This window comes from Chiloscyllium plagiosum, chromosome 16 (assembly GCF_004010195.1).
Source record: "Chiloscyllium plagiosum isolate BGI_BamShark_2017 chromosome 16, ASM401019v2, whole genome shotgun sequence".
In the NCBI taxonomy this organism is placed as follows: domain Eukaryota; kingdom Metazoa; phylum Chordata; class Chondrichthyes; order Orectolobiformes; family Hemiscylliidae; genus Chiloscyllium; species Chiloscyllium plagiosum.
In genome coordinates this window covers 26,072,107-26,090,332 of record NC_057725.1, presented here as the reverse complement: position 1 = coordinate 26,090,332, position 18,226 = coordinate 26,072,107, and the positions used below count along the sequence as shown (strand labels likewise).

The 18,226-nt window shown below is 39.7% G+C and overlaps 1 protein-coding gene across 8 annotated transcripts in view; it reads right to left on the bottom strand.

The window, feature by feature from the left end:
- Window positions 1-4,319: 4,319 nt before the first annotated feature.
- Window positions 4,320-18,226, bottom strand: part of LOC122557708 (homeodomain-interacting protein kinase 3-like) — a 260,774-nt gene continuing 246,867 nt past the window's right edge. For all 8 annotated transcript variants that reach the window (XM_043705595.1, XM_043705593.1, XM_043705598.1 and 5 more), the window contains 4 exons: window positions 16,732-16,878; window positions 12,917-13,176; window positions 9,768-9,895; window positions 4,320-8,163 (listed from right to left, as the gene is read on the bottom strand). In XM_043705595.1, the coding sequence (XP_043561530.1) occupies window positions 7,690-8,163; window positions 9,768-9,895; window positions 12,917-13,176; window positions 16,732-16,878 (1,009 nt within the window). In that variant the 3' untranslated portion in view covers window positions 4,320-7,689. The remainder of the gene's footprint in view (window positions 8,164-9,767; window positions 9,896-12,916; window positions 13,177-16,731; window positions 16,879-18,226) is intronic.

The following is an 18,226-nucleotide window of genomic DNA, read 5'->3' as shown; positions in this document are numbered from 1 at the left end:
ATCTCCTTTTTCAATTCCTGCCTAACTTTCCATATTCTTCCTTCAGAATCTCATCCTTTTCCCTTCCTATGTCATTGGTTCCAATGTGTACAATGACCTCCTACTGGTCCCTCTCCCCCTTGAGAACATTCTGCACCCTCTCTGAGACATTCTTGATCCTGGCACCAGGGAGGCAACACACCATTCTGATTTTTCTCTGCTGGCTACAGAAACTTCTGTCTGTGCCTCTGACTCGAGAGTCCCCTAACACAATCAATCGCTTCAAACCCGATGTACCCCTCATTACATTAGAGCTTGTCTTGATAACAGAAACTTGGCTGTTCGTGCTATATTCCCCTGAGAATCCATCACCACCTACATTTTCTAAAACTGCATACTTATTTGAAATGAGGATAGCCATAGAAGACACCTGCTCTACCTGCCTCCCTCTTTAACCTTACTTAGAGTTAACCCAATCTATGTGACTGTCTGTGGCTTTTCTCCTTTCCTATAATTTCCATCCATCACACCCCCCTGCTCTTGTAAATTCCTCATTGCCTCCAACTGTCACTTCAACCGATCTATTCAATCTGGTAGGATTTGCAACCAACGGCATTTATTGCAGATACACTTCTCAGTAACACGTAAACTCTCCCTAAACTCCCACATCTGAAACAATTGCTTCTTCCAATGTACAGGCCCAGAAAATAGCACCGTCTTATTCCTTGACAAAACACTGCTCCAGGCTAACTTAATACTTGTGACATACCTCAATAAAACATATAATCAAGAAAGAACCCACTCTACTCACTATTGTAGACTTACAGCAAGGCTATGCTTACAACTATTCACTTATCTGTTTCTGTACTGTGACGTCTCCCAAACAGGTTCTTCCAAGATCAGTTGTGAATTTCACTGGTTGTTAAGTTCTCCTAGATGCACTCTGATTCCAGTGACACATGAATTCAAACAACAAAGGCAGTAACTGTGCAGGTTCACTGCTGTGTCAGTTAGCAATATGGTTTTCTTTTGTTGTCTAATTTCCCTATTTCTCTGCAGTTCAAACTTTTACAATTTCATCTTCTTCTCCATTCGTGTTTTCTCCCTCCTGACTTTTTCCATAGTATTTTTTCCTTAATTATATTTTTTTTCTGATTTTTTTTTATCCTCGTTTTCTTATAATCCAAGACTTTTCTCCTTTTCTAAGTCAAGGTTTTTCTTCCATTTCTAGAGAAAAAGAGGCCAACTTGATTACACATTTTCTTGAGAGTTATAACCTTTCAGTCCTGGAGACTTAGAGGTAGGAAGGCAACTCTATTAGGTGGGATGGTGGTGGACCAGAAAGCTGCCACTTTCTGAATTAAGTTGTGGACAGGAAGTGATCAATTTGTAACCACTTAAGGTTTACTCCCACGTGAGCTGCCACTATCTCAGCTCTAGGCAGGACAGAAAAGAGTAAACTTACCAAATTAGTGAAACAGTGCAAGCAGGCTCCCAGGTCAATGTGGGGAAGAGGAAGAAAGTGGCTAGGGGTTTTGGGGGGGGGGGGTCCCTCAACCTGTGCCTTCGCCAAATGTAATTTTCAAAGTTGAGGATGATACAAACCCAGGTGGGAATGTATGTTCAGGAAAATAAGTTGGACAGGCTTGGTGAATGGGCAAGAACATGGCAGATGGACCATACTCTGGAAAAATGTGAGATTATCCACTTTGGTAGGACAAGCAGATCTGTAGTGCATTTTGTAAATGGTAAAGAGGTTGGAGATTGTAGATGTACAAAAGGTGTCCTTGTCAATAAGTCACTGCAGGCTAACACGCAGGTGCATTAGGAAGCTTCATGTGATATTAGTCTTTATAACAAGAGAATTTGAGTGTAGGCATAGTAAAGCTTTGTTTCAATTGTATAGGAGCATGGTTAGATCACTCCTGGAATATTGTGTGCAACTTTGGTCTCCTTATCTTAGGAAAGATATTATTGCCATAGAGGGAGTGCAATGAAGACTTGATTCTGGTATGGCTAGACTGTCCTGTGAAATGAGATTGGGCAAACTGGGCATATATTTTCTTGAATTTTTGGAAGAATCAGAGGGGATCTCGTTGGAACTTACAAAATAGTGAAAGGGACAGGCAGGAAAGATGTTTCCCCTGGCTGGGGAATCTAGAACCAGCAGCAAATTTAAAAAGGGGTTTGTTATTTAGTCTGAGATAAGATGCAAATTCTTTACTCAGAAGTTTGTGAATTCTTTACTCAGAAGTTTTAGAATTCACCACCAGAGGGTTCAGAAGGCTCAGTCTTTAAGTATATTTAAGATAGAGGATTTCTGAATACCAGCAGTACAATGATTATGGTGAAGAGGTGAGTAAAAGGCACTGAAGTGTTCGAACAACTGTGATTGAATGGTGGTGCAGGCCAAGTGGTGAAATGACCTGTTCCTTTGAAGATTTGCCCTTCAAGAATCAAGTTTACAAACACGGTTTGCTTATTATAAACAACAGCAACTATACACTTAATCAATTCACTGTCCCTAAAACAGAACATATAGGATTTTAATGATCTTGTATACAAATCACAGTAAGTTAACCTGGAGGTATTATGCACTATTTATAAATTTGTTTATTAGCCTTTACTACAAGGGGTTTGCAACACAAGGGTAAGGAAGTCTTGTTGCAATTTATTAGGCTTTGGTGAGACCACACTTGGCATGTTGTGTACCTAAGAAAGGTTACACTGGTTTCAGAAGAGCTGCAATGAAGGCTCACAAGGTTGACTACAATAGGCACATATACTCTCAAGTTCAGAAGATTGACAGATCTTATTGAAGTATACACAATTCCGAGAAGGATTGATGGGGTAGATGCGAAGGGACTGTTTCCCCTGGCCAGTAGGTCTACAACTAGACTCAGGATGTCAACCATTTAGATCTGAGAAAGGGATTTCTTTCTTCAGAGGATATTGAATCATTGGAAGTCTCTGTCCCAGAAAGCTGTGAATGCTTACTTGTTGGATATATTTAAAACAGAGACTAACATTTTTTGAACAGTGGCAATCTGGGTTAATGAGAATAGGCAGGGAAAGTGGAGTTGAGACACATGAAGCGGCAGGGAATGGAGGAATTTGGACCATGTGCAGGCAGATGGGATTAGTTTAGAATGGCATCATGGTCAGCACAGACATGGTGGGCCGAAGGGCCTATTCTTGTGCTGTATTTTTCTATGTATGAACATGCCAGTCCTCATCTTGCTAAATAGTAAGGTTGCTCAAAGATTGTATGATCTACTCCTGCTCCTATTCTTGTAAGCATAATGCACTATAAACTCAAGCTGCTGAATGGCTTATGTCTGTTCCTGATGTTCTCATGTACAATCTTCTACTGTGCAGTTTGAAAATTTTATAATTGGAAAATCTGCAAATCAACAGGTCAGTCAGCAGTGTAACCGGAACAAGTTAGGATATGTTGCATGTACCACTTTTATCTTGAGGTACATGATTAATTCAATATTTTTGCACAAAATGCATCTGCTTTTGTTTTGTTAATTAAGATTTAATCTAACTATCAGATAATTCTCAGATAATTCAACTTATTTAAGCAAAAGATTAGAACAAATTGTTGGACCATGTCTGGATATGAATGGAATGCAGCATGTCTTTTTTTTAAACAAAAGCGACTCCAATCCAAAGCAATCCACTGCATAAAAAATGTTTTGTGAAGTCACAAAATGTTATTAGGCACAGCATAAATGCAATACAGGTTTTTCTCTTTTACCCTTGTAATTGAGAAAGTACCACAATTACATACATCAGGGCAGCAAACGGAAACCTTGGCACTTACACACAAGGCAACCCGATTGCATGGCTCAAGCCTAAAAGAAAATTGAAACATTATAAGAGGAGATGGTATTGAGAGAAAGTAAGTACCTTTAAAACACTTGGTCCATTTGATCTCCTGGACTGGCTTTTGATCACTCAGCAGGTTGTGGGGGATGGGGGGGGGGGGGGTCAATAGGATTGAGGTAAGTCGAAAGTTCTTCCTTTGAAGGATTGGGAATTGGAATTGTCGAACCAGAGAGCTGAGTATATGCAATACACAGATCGTTAAAGGTTTGGATATTAAGAGAATGAAAGGGATTTTGGGGTTAATGCAGAAGGTGCAGCTGAGATGGAATATCAGCGGTGACCATATTGAATCGCAGAGCAGGCTCAGAGGACTGAATAGTTTACTCCAGCTCCTATTTATTTTCTCCTGAAGTGCCAACCATTATACCATGGGCCAGGCTTGATGTACAAGCTTTTTTTTCTGCCATCATTTCCATTATGTTTGTACAAAATATCCACCACACTCATTTGCTGCAGCAATATATATTTTAATTCAAAGTGAATCTCGACAATAATACACCATAAACTCTTATTTTTGACACTCACCAAAATAGTCACCTGGAAAACCCGCTTTATGTGACAAGGTACGAAGGCTTGGTCACATTTAAATCACTGAGAACTAGCAAGAAATACTATCGCAAACTGTAAGAGACATACATCCATAAAAATTTTCCCAGTCCTCATATTGTAAATATTGCACAGTGCAATTGCTACATGGCAAACTAGTGTAGCATTAAAATCAAAAGCAAAAAGCCACAAAAAATCTACAATTTTTAACAGTAACAGTTCCAACTAAATAATCAAGTCTACGTTGTTGTGTAATCTAAACAACAGGTTTCTATAACTTGCAGTGTTGATTTAACTTTTATTGAACTGTTGTCAAGTTAAGGGCTAAGCTGATAAAGGAGAGGACGGGTCTAGGAAAGAAAAGATTGATACCACTCATTCCCTTAAGTTTCCATCCAATTGTGAGCCTCTACCCAATCAAAACTAATTGGTTCAACTTGATTAAAGACAAAATGTTTTGAGATAATTTTTATTTTCAAAATGCACTCCCAATCACACATAAGGATCCTGAATTTGATTTCTAAGCATAACTAAAACTGAATTAAAACCCAATATGCATGTAAGATGAAAGTCCAAATTTAAAATAAGGTGGGTATAATATTACTTCCTTGCCTCCAATGCCCATTCCTGTTTTTCACAGTGTCTTATTTAAGAGTGACTTTAAGGCATTAACCAGTGGATAGAACTCAAGAAAAAAAACTGAATGCAACACTTTGGTGAAGTACTCAGGCATCACGATATTGTCGTTCCACAGTGCTATGGCCTATCTAGCTGACACAAGTTGTTTCCCCTCAGTTACCAGTCCTGTATTTAGAGTTCTTTTGTTTTTTTTTTACAAACATATGGTGTCTATTGATAAAAATAGAACTATGCTAGAAAGCACCAAATTTTTCAAGAGGTACAATATATTTTATAAATTTGAATTAACTGTACAACTGTTCTGTGGTTTAAAAGTCTCTGCGCTTAGGCACATTGTCTTCCTTGGCTATGACTAAAGGCTGATGTTGAATAAAACACTGCTTTGTTTAGTAGATATACAACCCTCTCCCCAAAAATGGTTATACTCAAAGTTAGCTTATTGAAGTCAAACTGGTGCTGCTTATTAGTGGTGTGTTAGAATCTTTAATTTTTTTTTTCTAAATTTAGAAAATATAAATAAAGTATACAGAAATCAGGTTCTGCACACTGGCTGCTGGTTCCAGTAAATAATTAAAAGATTCTATATTGCAGCAGCAAACTGCATTAGCAAAAAAAAACAAAGTTAAGTCAATTCTGCAAGCTACAGCGATTCAGATTCTTTAACACAATGCCGATATGAAAACATAAAAATTAAGTTACATCAATACATCCATTTATATGCAGTGATGATCTCGAAGTTACTTAAGGTAAAATACTGATGCAAAAACACACACCCAAAAATAAAAACAAAAGCAATTAAAAGTTTCATCATTTACAATACAGTAGTTACAAAGACACTCCAAACAGTAACGCCAAAATTAATCAAAACCCACTTCTAGTTAATGTAATCAGACTTACAGAAATGAGAAGGCTAAGTAAGAACAGTTAATAATCACCTATTTCACAGCTAATTGAAGTGGCAATCATTATATAGCAGCTTATCTATAATACATTCAAGATAAATGTTACAATTTCTTACTCGCCCAAAGAACTAAAACATAGCCTCAAACTTTTTTATTGAAATTCTGAAAAAAGTTTTTTTTTAAAATTAACCTTTCTTTGCTACCCTTTTTTTTGAGTATTTTTCTTGAGGTCTATGCAAAGTTGCTAACCTTGCTTAGGAAATGGGATGACAGGAAAAGTCTTTGGTGCTGCGAAAAGCAACTTCATTTAAAAAAAAAATTATTTTATGACGCTCATACCAGAAAAATGCACAGAGCGCGTAGTTCATTTTATCTCCCTGACGGAATGTATAAAATAAGCAAGTAGACACTGAACAAGCTAAAAATGAAACAAAATAAAAACAAAATGATAAAAAGGGTAAAATTTGTCACATGCATAAATGATAAAATTGCACACAAAAAACTTGCACCTCGTCAAGCCTCAGGACTAAATAGTATATTACTACGTATATCAAATACTGCATGGTCTGCTCAAGCTAAGGTAAAACCATATCATGAGTCATTGAGTATTATGAATTGCATTTTTTTTCAATTTTCTAACCAAAGCCATGCCACCACATATCTAATCATTTCACTAAATTCCATAAACAGCAAACTTCTTTTTAAAAAGAAACACACACGCGCACACTTCTATTTCGATTGTATTGCAGATTATTATTTCTTTGACAGTATAAACACTGCTCATTATAGACGAGTTTAAAGTAGAAACCAGTGATCAAATTATCTGAGTCAATTTCTGAATGCTTGCTCTACACCTCTGGTATCTCTAGGTCATTCCGAAAGGAGGAAAGCAGACTTAGCCCACAACCCGCGAAGCACAAAAAAAAGCTATTCCTCAAAGGATAGTATAAGCATACCACACGCCAAACCTGAAAAACTAAAGCACTAATGTTCCTCCTACTTTTCCATTCATTTATCTTTTATTTCAATCACTGGATTAGATAAGAATTCAAGTGCTACAGTCCATAACATAGTAACATTAACAACCTCAAAATATTTAAGGCACTATGTGTGTGAAAACTATTGTTACTGACGACACTGAAGAGTAAAAAACCCTACTTTAGGCAATTCTTGCCCATGCAAAACACATGCAGGTGTGGAGAGCAACGGCCCCAACCCCTTTAGGTTAAAGACTGAACACTGAAAAAACACTAAAGACACAGGGGAAACCACAAATATATTTGCTTGTACACCGGCAGACAGAATATGCACCCTTTGCCCTCACAGGGTTAATAGCATGGCTTCACAAGTGTGTGTGTCACACGTGTCTTGCAGTGGATGCAACAAGGCAATACAAAAGTGGAGAGCTATCCCTCTCCCTCTCGCCCCGTGCTCCTAGCGGCTTTGAATCACCGCACACATCCTTGGACCTAACACAATGGCTGAAATAGTTGTCTCATCGAATGTGCAAAGACACATTAAAACTGGGTTTGATTTAAAGCTCAGCTTTTTGTTTCTTTTGTTTATGCACTTTTTATGTACCATGATTAACAAAAACACAATGAAGAAATGAATTTCTTGTGCCACGGCTTAGAATTATTCTTTAATCGGTTATGCGTTCCTTCAATTCCAGATGCTTTACACATGACTGAGCCTTAGGCCAGTTTCTTTTTGTTTTGTTCTGTAATCTTCAAATATAGGGATACTGGCTGAGCTTTGTTGGACTTAATGGGAATCCAGTGTAGACGGGAGATGCAATATAGGAGTGAGGATGAAACATTGGTTTGTACTGGTTCTGATGAATGGTTGGAGAAGGCAGCAGACGGGGATTGAGACCAAAGGGGATTTGGTGAAGCAGGCCATTGTGGTGAGAAATACTATAGGCCGTGGGTTGCAAGACAGGCCTTGAAGTACATGGGGAGGCCAACAGATGGGCCATGGGAGCTGTGTTGCCCAGGGGACCCGATGGGGGGTAGGATAAGATGGCGGGTTGGCCCCCGAGGTGTGTGTTTCCGGTCAGATGTCCATGGGCTGTAGTGTGGTTGGGACTTCCGTGAGCAAAAGAGAAAGGGTGGCTAGCGATTGTGGGCGCGATGAAGGCCTGTTTTCTCCGGTGCCCATAATTACCATTCCATTCCTGAGGCATCGATCCGTAGTGCTGAACCTGTAAAAACATTCATGCTGTAATCAGCAATCGCCCAAATCACTCAAAAAAGGATGCCAAGAATAAATCAACATTCTACAGAAAATTTGCAGTCCACCTCAGTAATTTGCTGGTTTATTTAATCACTGGCCTAATAGGTATAGGTAGTATGATCAATTGACCATGGTACAGATTGAATGCTCAGACAGATACACTCTTAACAAAAATTATCTTGAAGGATCTGAATAAAGACAAATCATAAAATCTTCACTGTGAAATGTACATTTGCTGAAGGTGAATTGGGATCTGTAAAAGAGGATGCTTTCTTAGAAGTTGAATCCAGTGTTGGTGAGGTCACACCTGGAATAGTATGTGAAATTTGTCTTCCTCACCTTAGGAAGGACATATTCATCCCAGAGAGTGTGGCTCATAGGATGAAGGGATTATCCTATGAGAAGCGATTGAGTAAACTAGACCCATATTCACTGAAGTTTAGAAGAATGAAATGTAAGCTCATTAAACATATAAAATTCTTAAGAGGCCTGATAGGGTTGAGAAAATGTATACCTTGGATAAGAAATGAGAACACAACCTCAGAACAAGAGGTAGGCCACTTAGCATTCAGGTGAAGAGAAACCTCTTCTTTCAAAAGGGTATTGATTATTTCTATTTCTGCTCACAATGTGGTCTCCTTTACTTGGAGACTTAGCCTTGATGACGGCTTTGTGGAACACCTCTGCTCTATGAGAAGACCTTGAGTTTCTGGTTGCCAACCACTTCCAACACTGTGTTCTCATACCAACATTTCTGTCTCAGGATTGCTGCACAGCTCCAATGAGGCTCAACACAAGCTGGAGGAACAACACTTCATCTTCTGCCTAGCTCCCTTGTATCTTTCAGGCCTTAGCATTAAGTTTATCAATTTCCTCTTTGTTTGTTACCTATCTCTACATCCCCAGGTCCTGTTGGGTATAGGTTGCTCCTGACACAGCTAACCTATTTTAATGATTCACACTTCCCCATAACATCCAATCAGCATTTACATCTCTCCTGGCTTGCTGTCAGCAACCCCTTTATCTGCTTCCCTATTTTTTGCCCTCAGGCACCATCTCCATCTATTCAACTCACTCCATCCCCTCCCACCACACCTCCTCCCCTTCCCTCATCAGCATGCACACCACCATTTTCCAGTTGCTTTCAATTCTGATGAAGAGTCACTAGACTGTTAACTCTGTTTTTTTCTCGACAGCTGTTGCCAGACTTGCTGAGTTTCTCCAACACTTTGTTTTAGTTTCAGATCTCCAGTACCTGCAGTCCTTTATTTTAATTATATGATTATTTCTAATTCCCTACCTCCCAGACCTGTGGGTGCTCAGTCATTAAGTATATTCAAGACAAGGATTGATAAATTGCTGGGAATTAAGAGATAGTGTGAGAGAGGATAGAAGACAAGCCATGATCTTGCTGATTGGCAAAGCATACACAATTGTTTATTCCTGTGCCTATTTCACAGGCTTTTAACAAGAAGGCAAAATTACTTCTATGCATGGTAAAGTGTGAGCACCTGTGTGTATATGAATAAAGTCTGTTCCACACTTCCCAATATTGGCTGAGTTCACACATACCTGACCAAAATTCACGTGTTGCTGTTGGAATGCTGTTACAGACTTCTGTTGGCGAATACCTACAGTTGAAAGCTGGCTTATTCTTTCAGGTGCAGATCGGCCCTGGCTCAATGACTGACATGTCGCATCTGGAAGTGCAAACCGGTTCAACATGTGAAAAGGTGCAATCCTGGGCCTATCAGGTTGCTTCTAGACTTGGCCATTTCAAGCCAATTCAGAATCTGCAACTTGCACCAACAAATAATTTTCCCAATTGTATGAAATAGCCAGAAAAAAAAACCTTTCCTTCTTGCTACCTCACTTCTCCCTTGCAATAAAGGATATTTACTTATATTTTTTCTTATGGGGCCCTCTTGTGGTGCAGTGGTAGTGTCCCTACCCCTGGATCAAGAGGCCTGGATTCAAGCCCCACCTGCCCCAGAAGTGTGTAATAGTGTCTCTGAACAGATTGATCATCAAAGTTAAAAAAAAAGAGGAAGACTAGGCCATTCAGTCTTTAAGGGGCTGCATGGTGACTCAGTGGTTAGCACTGATGCCTCGCAGCACCAGGGTTCCCAGGTTCAATTCCAGCCTCAGGTGACTGTCTGTGTGGAGTTTGCACATCCTCCCCGTGTCTGTGTGGGTTTCCTCCGGGTGCTCCGGTTTCCTCCCACAGTCCAAAAATATGCAGATCAGGTGAATTGGCCATGCTAAATTGCCTATCGTGTTAGGTGCATTAGTCAGAGGGAAATGGGTCTGGGTGGGTTAGTCTTTAGAGGGTCGGTGTGGACTTGTTGGGCCGAAGGGCCTGTTTCCACTCTGTAGGGAATATAATCTAATATCCAAGAAAGGTGGCCAGTGTGGTGCACATCCTTTTTGGACAAACCTAGTTTCAAATCTGTACCTCGACCATGCAATTCTAGGAATATGTTAGTTCAATTCTGAAGCTCTGTGAATACATTAACAATTTAATTTACCTACAGGTTACACTTAAGGTTCACATACCACTGTATGTAAAAACAGTACACATATTCCAGGACTCGAAAGAAAATATTACCAATTTATCTGTAGTAGGCCACTGCATCAATTTCCTCTTGTTCATTGCTAAGAATACATATAGTATTGGGATGTTTTAAAGGCAGCTGTGGGAAGTTACGCATACAAAAGAATTCAGTTGGATTATTAAAAAACATTTTGTAATGTTCTCCATCTGCTTGGGATGTACGTTCCACCAATTCTGGTCAGTTGTACATCGTCAATACTGTGTTCCAAAAAATGATTTCAAATAATTCTGTTCGACTATAACCTGGTGCCATGTGACTTCAGCTACTCAGGTTCCAAAAATTCTGGACTTCCCTCCTAAATTTCTCTCCTGTTTTCAGGTGGTCCATAAAACCTGTCTCTTTGTGCCTGAATTCCTCATATTGTTGAGTGTTTGTTAGTGCTCTTGTGAAACACTTTGCGATATTTTATTGCATTAATGCGTGCATATTCAACTGCACTGAAATAAAAAGTCGAAAGCATAATGAGCACAAAATCTTCTATAATTACATAGATACATAAAAAAGCAAGTTAAAACAAGAAACTTATTAACTACCTGTAGTCACTATTAACCCTGGTGTGCAGAAGGAACCAAGCATTTATTGAATTGCCTACATGCAATGTAATTCTATTCCCTTTGCTCAGTAAACAGATGTTGCAGAGATCCTGATTGAACTCACACAGATGATAAGGAGCTGAGAAAGTAGTTTATGGTTTAAATTCCCTCACTGGTTTACCTCACATTTTGTAAAAATGATTCTCAGACAAAGAAAAGTAAGATACAATACACTGTAACCTTTCCACACAGGGAAGCTGAGTTAAGAAACACCAGTTGTCTGGAAGAGTTTTCAGCAGACTTAAGCACATTTTAGAACAGTTTTTGTAAGTTGAAACATAATAGATACTGAATTTGAATAAGTAATTCAATTTTTATTATTGCTTTATGTTGCAGAGTGTTACTGGATTACACACTTGTAGTTGAGTATTCTAATGTCTTTCAGTGCTGCAGAAAATTCCAAAATCCAGAATTATTTGGACACAAACTTGCTGGACTTGAGAATTATTTGGGAAACATGACTTTGACAGAATGGAGAGGTCTAAGTGCACTGTAGCTGAAGAATAAGTTGTCATAGCTAAAAAATAACTGAGCTAGGTTCCTGTCAACTTTCAGCTTAGCTGTGTAGGTTGCACACTTAATTCTTTCCTTTCCTTCTCATCACAATCCTGAATCTCAGCACAGCAGCCCCTGTTGCTCTAGTACAATTTTCTTTCTGATAGCAGCCAACTCCCTTGTGACACATCTTGAGCTTCTCTGTGTTGGATTGTAGGCAATTTGTGTACAAACGAATCATGCTTAAGTGGAGCTAGGCAGATACTACTCAAGCTATAGGAGCCTTTTGGGATAACAAAATCTTCTTGCATTATAGGGGACCATGTGCCCTCTGGAAAAAAGCTATCCAATTTTGTCCCCATTCCAGTTTATTCCCCATAATCCATATTTCAAACTTTAACAGTCCAACTATTTGAATCCTTTGTCCTCTGATTACTAACCATTTATCAGAGGAACCTGTTTCTCCTAAGTTGCTCCATCAATTTTGATATTTTGGAATAACTCTGATATCTTCCTTTAATGTTCTTTTCCCTAAAGAGAACAATACCAACTTCTTCAATGCCTCCTAGTATCTGAGTTCCCCATCCCATGTATCCCTTTGGAACTTTTCCTCAAGTGGCCAAGATTGTGTACAATACATTATTAACATTTTAGCATATCAATTGTCCCTATTTCCAAGGCTAAGCTTTCTGAGCTGCCTTTTCAACTTGCCATACTACATTCAAGGACCTTTGAATAAGTACCTCCAGGTCCCTCTATTCATGTACCCCCAGTCCCTCAAAATTATATTCTTCACAATGTTACTCCCTATAGGAGGCAAGTAGGGAATACTTCAGTATAACTTTTCAGGACAGGTTTCTAATATCCCTTATTCTCTGTCCTATGCTGTTTGCATCACCAGCCCCCTTTCACAAGATGATCTTTAAATCAATTCTAACCTTCCTGTCCTGCAACTGACTGCTTGCGGCAGTTACAAATGTAATTCTCTCTGACCATGCATACAAAAGCAAGTCCTTACCTGCATTTGAGACCTGCTCGCTCAAGTCTGTTATGGAGATTGAATTGCTGTTCTGCACCCTCATTGGTGGCACCACCATGGTGCGCACGGTGGGCTTGCTGCTGTCTGTTCCCTTGCAGTTCATGCCGCCTGAATTCTGATTAGCCGCATCCTGAAGTAATCGCTCTTCCAGAAAGGGACTTTCATTTTGCCCTGAAGACTCACTGGTTGGTGATCCATCCACTGTGTCACAGCCACTCTCGGGCTCATCTTCTGACATGCTGGAATATCAATGATGATAACATGGTGGTTCAGGTACTGGTCAGTGTCAGTCATTCATATGTTTCACATCATACAATTGCTTCATGGAAAGTGCTTGCATTTATACAGTACCTTTCAAAACCTTTAGATGTACCCAGTGTGCTTCACATCTAATGAAATACTTCAGTTCTGTAGTTTAGTGGTAATGTAGGGAAAGGTCTCAGCTAAGCTGCATGTGACAAGGATCCACAAACAACCAAATAATTGTTTTCTCCAGTCATAGCACTGAAAAAAGGGCTCTTTGGCTTATCAGGTTCAAGCCGGACAAAATACCTACCTAACTATCCTGATCCCATTTTCCAGCATTTGGCCCGTACCCTTCTATGGCTTGGCATTGCAAGCACACATTTAAAGTCTTCTTAAACGATCTAAGATTTTCTGTCTATACCAGTCTAACAGGCAGTGAATTTCAGATTCCCACCACCCTCACATCCTCTTTAAACCTTCTTCACCTTGCTTTACATCTAGTGCTATTAATTGAAGAAAAATATAGGCCACGGGACAATAGAAAAAATTCACTTGTTTTCCTTCACAAAGTGTTTTGAGACCAGGCATATCCATCTGAAAGGGCAAATGGGGCCTCAGATTTAATACTTAATCTTGGGTTGAAAGATCACTCCGTCATTACTGATCTAGGAATAGCAATCTAAAGATTACAGTGATCTGAAGTCCTTGAAATGAAACCTGAACCTATAACCTCGCAACACAAGAGGTAATTGTTTTACCATGAGTGAAGTTACAGCCAAATGGAAATATGTCGTTTGTCTCTCCTAACTCCTCTATCCCCCATCCATCAGTGACCCTCCCAGCAATGTTTTCCTATTTTAAAAATGCACAGAAAAAGCATGTTGACAAACCCAGCCTGATGGGGATTCCATCCCATTCCTCTGATCCATGAATGTTTCAGGGTTGTCATGCCAACAAGACTTGGTGACCTCTGGCAGGAACAATGAACGCCAGCTCTCTGTAGGCCTGTTTCCAGCCTATAGTCCTACAATACCAAGAAAGTGTTTCACCAGCAGCATTTTACTACTAGGTGTAGGTGACAACAAACACCCAGCAGTAGTACTGATAGACTTTCCATTTCTGAAATCAGGCCAGGTGTGAGAGAACACTTTAATGACAATGGGCCGAAGTTCTGAAAAAGGGTCACTGGACTTGAACAGTTAGTTTTGTTTTCTCTCCACAGATGCTGCTAGACCTGCTGAGTTTCTCCAGCAGTTTCTGTTTTTGTTGCTGAATTAGTGGTGCTTTCTAGTCCACGACTGCTTGTGGCAATGTCAGGAGCAAACAAGAGTCTATCATATTTGCTTTAAATAAAATTATGACTACATCAACAACAAATAAATCTAGGATTTGACTGTGCAGCCTGCAGCTGACATTACAAAAATAGCAAGTAAAGATACTTTGGATTAGACAGTAAACAGAGATTACATCTCTCTGCTTCATGGTTCAGGTTAACAATGCTATGATTCAACAAAGGACAGAAAATCATCAGGTTACACTTTAATTCTTGGAAGTTGAATAATTCCTCTCCAAAACCTATTTTAGTTAAACATTCACACAATATTAAATTTCACCTTCTGGTAGGTTCTATTTTTGGGTGCGCTGTGAATAGAATTCCTTTTCCATAGGATAAACATCAGCTTAATCAGTTTGTGCCAATGTGTACGCACCACTAAAGCTTCCTTGCATCTCTTATGATTTAAATCCATCATTGCAATCATCTATTCCCTTCTGCCTCACATATTTATCTTTTTTCTCCTTAAGGACAGCTCTGCTGATCATTTCATACACAGCCTGTGACAGGGAGTTCCATATTCTCACCACTCTTTGAGAGAAGTTTCTTTTGCATTTCTAGCTGATGATCTTGTATTGGTAGCCTCTAGTTATGCTACCTCTTATGCGGAAGAACATTCCCTTTGCATCCATTCGACCAAAACCTTTCATAGTTTGAAGGATTACAATTAGGTTATGCCTCAGCCATTTTTTGTCAAAAGTGAGGAGCACCAGCCTATCAATCCTTTCCTGATAGGCACACCCAGCAAGTTCTGGTATAATTCTTTTATACATCTAGAATCTTAGCAGGGTAAGTGAGCTTCAGTTGTGTGAAGAAACTGTACAAATTGGGATTATTCTCCTTAGAGTAAAAAAAGTTAAGGAGAGATGAAGAGATTTGATCAGACTTTTGATCATAGTTTTAACAGACTAAATCAAAAGAAACTGTTTCAATTAGCAGAAGAATCTGTCTACCAGTGGATACATTTTTATCAGGTAGGCAGTGGTATTATCACTGAATTGTTAATCCAAAGACTCAGGTGTTGTCCTGGGGACCTGGATTCAAATCCCACCACAGCAGATGATGGAATTTGAATTCAATAAAAATCTGGAATTAAGAGGTTTAATGATGAATATGAATCCATTGTCAATTGTCAGGAAAAACCTATCTTGTTCACTAATGTCTTTTAAGGAAAGAAACTGTCATCCATACCTGGTTTGGCTAACTTTAGGTCTTTTCCCCAGGATGGAGGAGTTCAAAACTAGCGGGATAGAATTTTAAGGTGAGAGGAGAGAAGTTTAAAAGGGACCTGAGGGCCAATGTTTTCACACAGAGGGTGATTTGTATGTGGAATGAACTGCCAGAGGAAGTGGTAGATGCAGGTACAGTTACAGCATTAAAAAAAAACATTTGGACAGGTACATGAATGGGAAAGGTTTAGAGGGATATGGGCCAAACACAGGCAAACAGGAGTAGTTTAGTTTGGAAAACTTGGTTGACTGAAGGGTCTCTTTCTGTGCTATATGATTCTATGACAGCAATGTGGTTGACTCTTAACTGCCCCCTGGGCAATAAATGCTGGTCTAGTCAGAGATGCCTACATCCCATGAGTCAACAAAAAAGGAGATAATTGTTTGTTGCCAGAAGAACCAGAGGCGAGATGAGGAGAAATGCTTTTGTGCAGTGAGTTGTTCCAATCAAACAGGTGCTGCTGGAAAGACAGTTTCAACAGCAACGCTCAAAGAGAAGCGTACACATACTGGAAAGGAAAAAAAATGAAGTATTATAGTATGAAAGGGTGAGGGAATGGAACTTATTGGATAGTTCTTTCAAAGAGTCAGCAAGGCTGGTACAATTGCAACATTTAAGAGGCATATGAATAGGAAGGGTTTGGAGGGGTATGGGCCAGGTGCTGGCAGGTGGGGCTAGATTGGGTTGGGATATCTGGTCGGCATGGACGGGTTGGACCAAAGGGTCTATTTCCGTGCTGTACATCTCTATGACTCTAAAAGCACAATGGTCTGGATGGATTATTCTATGATTTCTGGTCCCCCACTATTTTGTTATTTACTGAACCATTTATTTTAAATCATGTCAGAATTTAACAGACAGGAACTAACTTGAAAATGTACAATTTATGTGCCATCCTCCAACTTGCACTTCCTGTTCAGTTCTGTCACTGTAATCCGAGAACAAACACACTGAGCCCAGCACAACATCTGTCTGTGGTCCATACCTGTTAGGCCTTTTGCAGGGAGATGGGCTGGACCGTGCTGAATTCGATGAGCTGGTGCTCAGGGTGCTGTCGGGGCTACTTAACGAACACACTCGGTCGATATTGAGGGTGCTCTGGCATGCCTCGCAGTCCGGACTGCCTTTACACCTGATGGTGATGGGATGGATAAAGAACAAACAATACCATCACGTAAAAATCAATCAGTATATGAGGAAATGACTCTGCAAAAAAACTCTTAACCAATTGCAGCATTTCTTTTTGTCTGGTTGTTTAACAATTCCCTTCCCATCTGCTATTTTGTTGGAACTGTTTGCACCCCCTCTGAATTGGTTTTTACTTGTTCCATTACCACACCCTTCACATTGGAATGTCCTCTATATAATGATTTAATTACTTTTCCATCCACCCTATCCATTTGTTCTTAGCTTCCCTCACTCCACCCAACTCCTTGCTTCTAAAATTGCTTAATAGCTGTTGGTATCCTCAACTTCTGATAAAAGGCCAATGACCTGAAATCCTTACTCTTAAGATGCTCCTTAAAGTGTTCTCTTTGGCCATGTTTTTCATCACTTGGCCTAATATCCCTTTATGTGGCTCACTGTTCGATAATATTACTGTACTGTTGAGATGTAACATGCTATTGTTGAAACATTAACTGTGCTTCCCTCACCACAGATGCTGCATGACTTAATGAAGGTTTTTACAGCATTACCTTTTATTATTTAGAATTTCTGTGGTGACAATGTTTTGCTTTATATTTTCAAATTCTATTGCTTTGTGATTCCTTGCAACAATGGCTCAGGTATGGTCTGCATTTCCCTGAGCTGTTTCATATTTTCTGTAGGAAACTCATACATCCCCATAGAAACTAGATGTGAGATATTTGAGATTTTACTACACTGTCTATTTATCTGTTAAAATCCCCACAGAATACTCAATTTCTAAGTAATTTTCTAATTACTTTCACCAAGATGAAATGATGTCAATGTTGAGCAAAGTTTATTTCCTTCCACGTTTAACATCAAGTTCAGGCAGGGTGGCACGGTGGCTAACACTGCTGCCTCACAACGCCAGGGACCTGGGTTCAATTCCCGCCTCGGGTGACTGTCTATGAGGAGTTAGCACATTCTCCCCATGTCTGCGTGGGTTTGCTCCGGTTTCCTCCCACAGTCCAAAAAAGATGTGCAGGTTAGGTGAATTGGCCGTAGTGTAAGGTGAAAGTAGTCAGGGGTAAATATAGGGGGGTGGGTTTCTCTTCGGAGGGTAGGTGTGGATTTATTGGGCTGTAGGGCCTGTTTCCACGCTGTAGGTAAATCTACATGAATACATGCAGTTTTTGAGGAAAGTACAATGTAACCCTGCGAGTACAAACTCACGCCACAAAATATATGTGTGCATGTGGGTCTTTGTCTGTCTGTGTGTGTGTATGTCAGTCTGGGTTGGGGGTTGATGTGTGAGAAAGTGTATGTGTGTGTGTGTAATGAGTGGAGAGTGT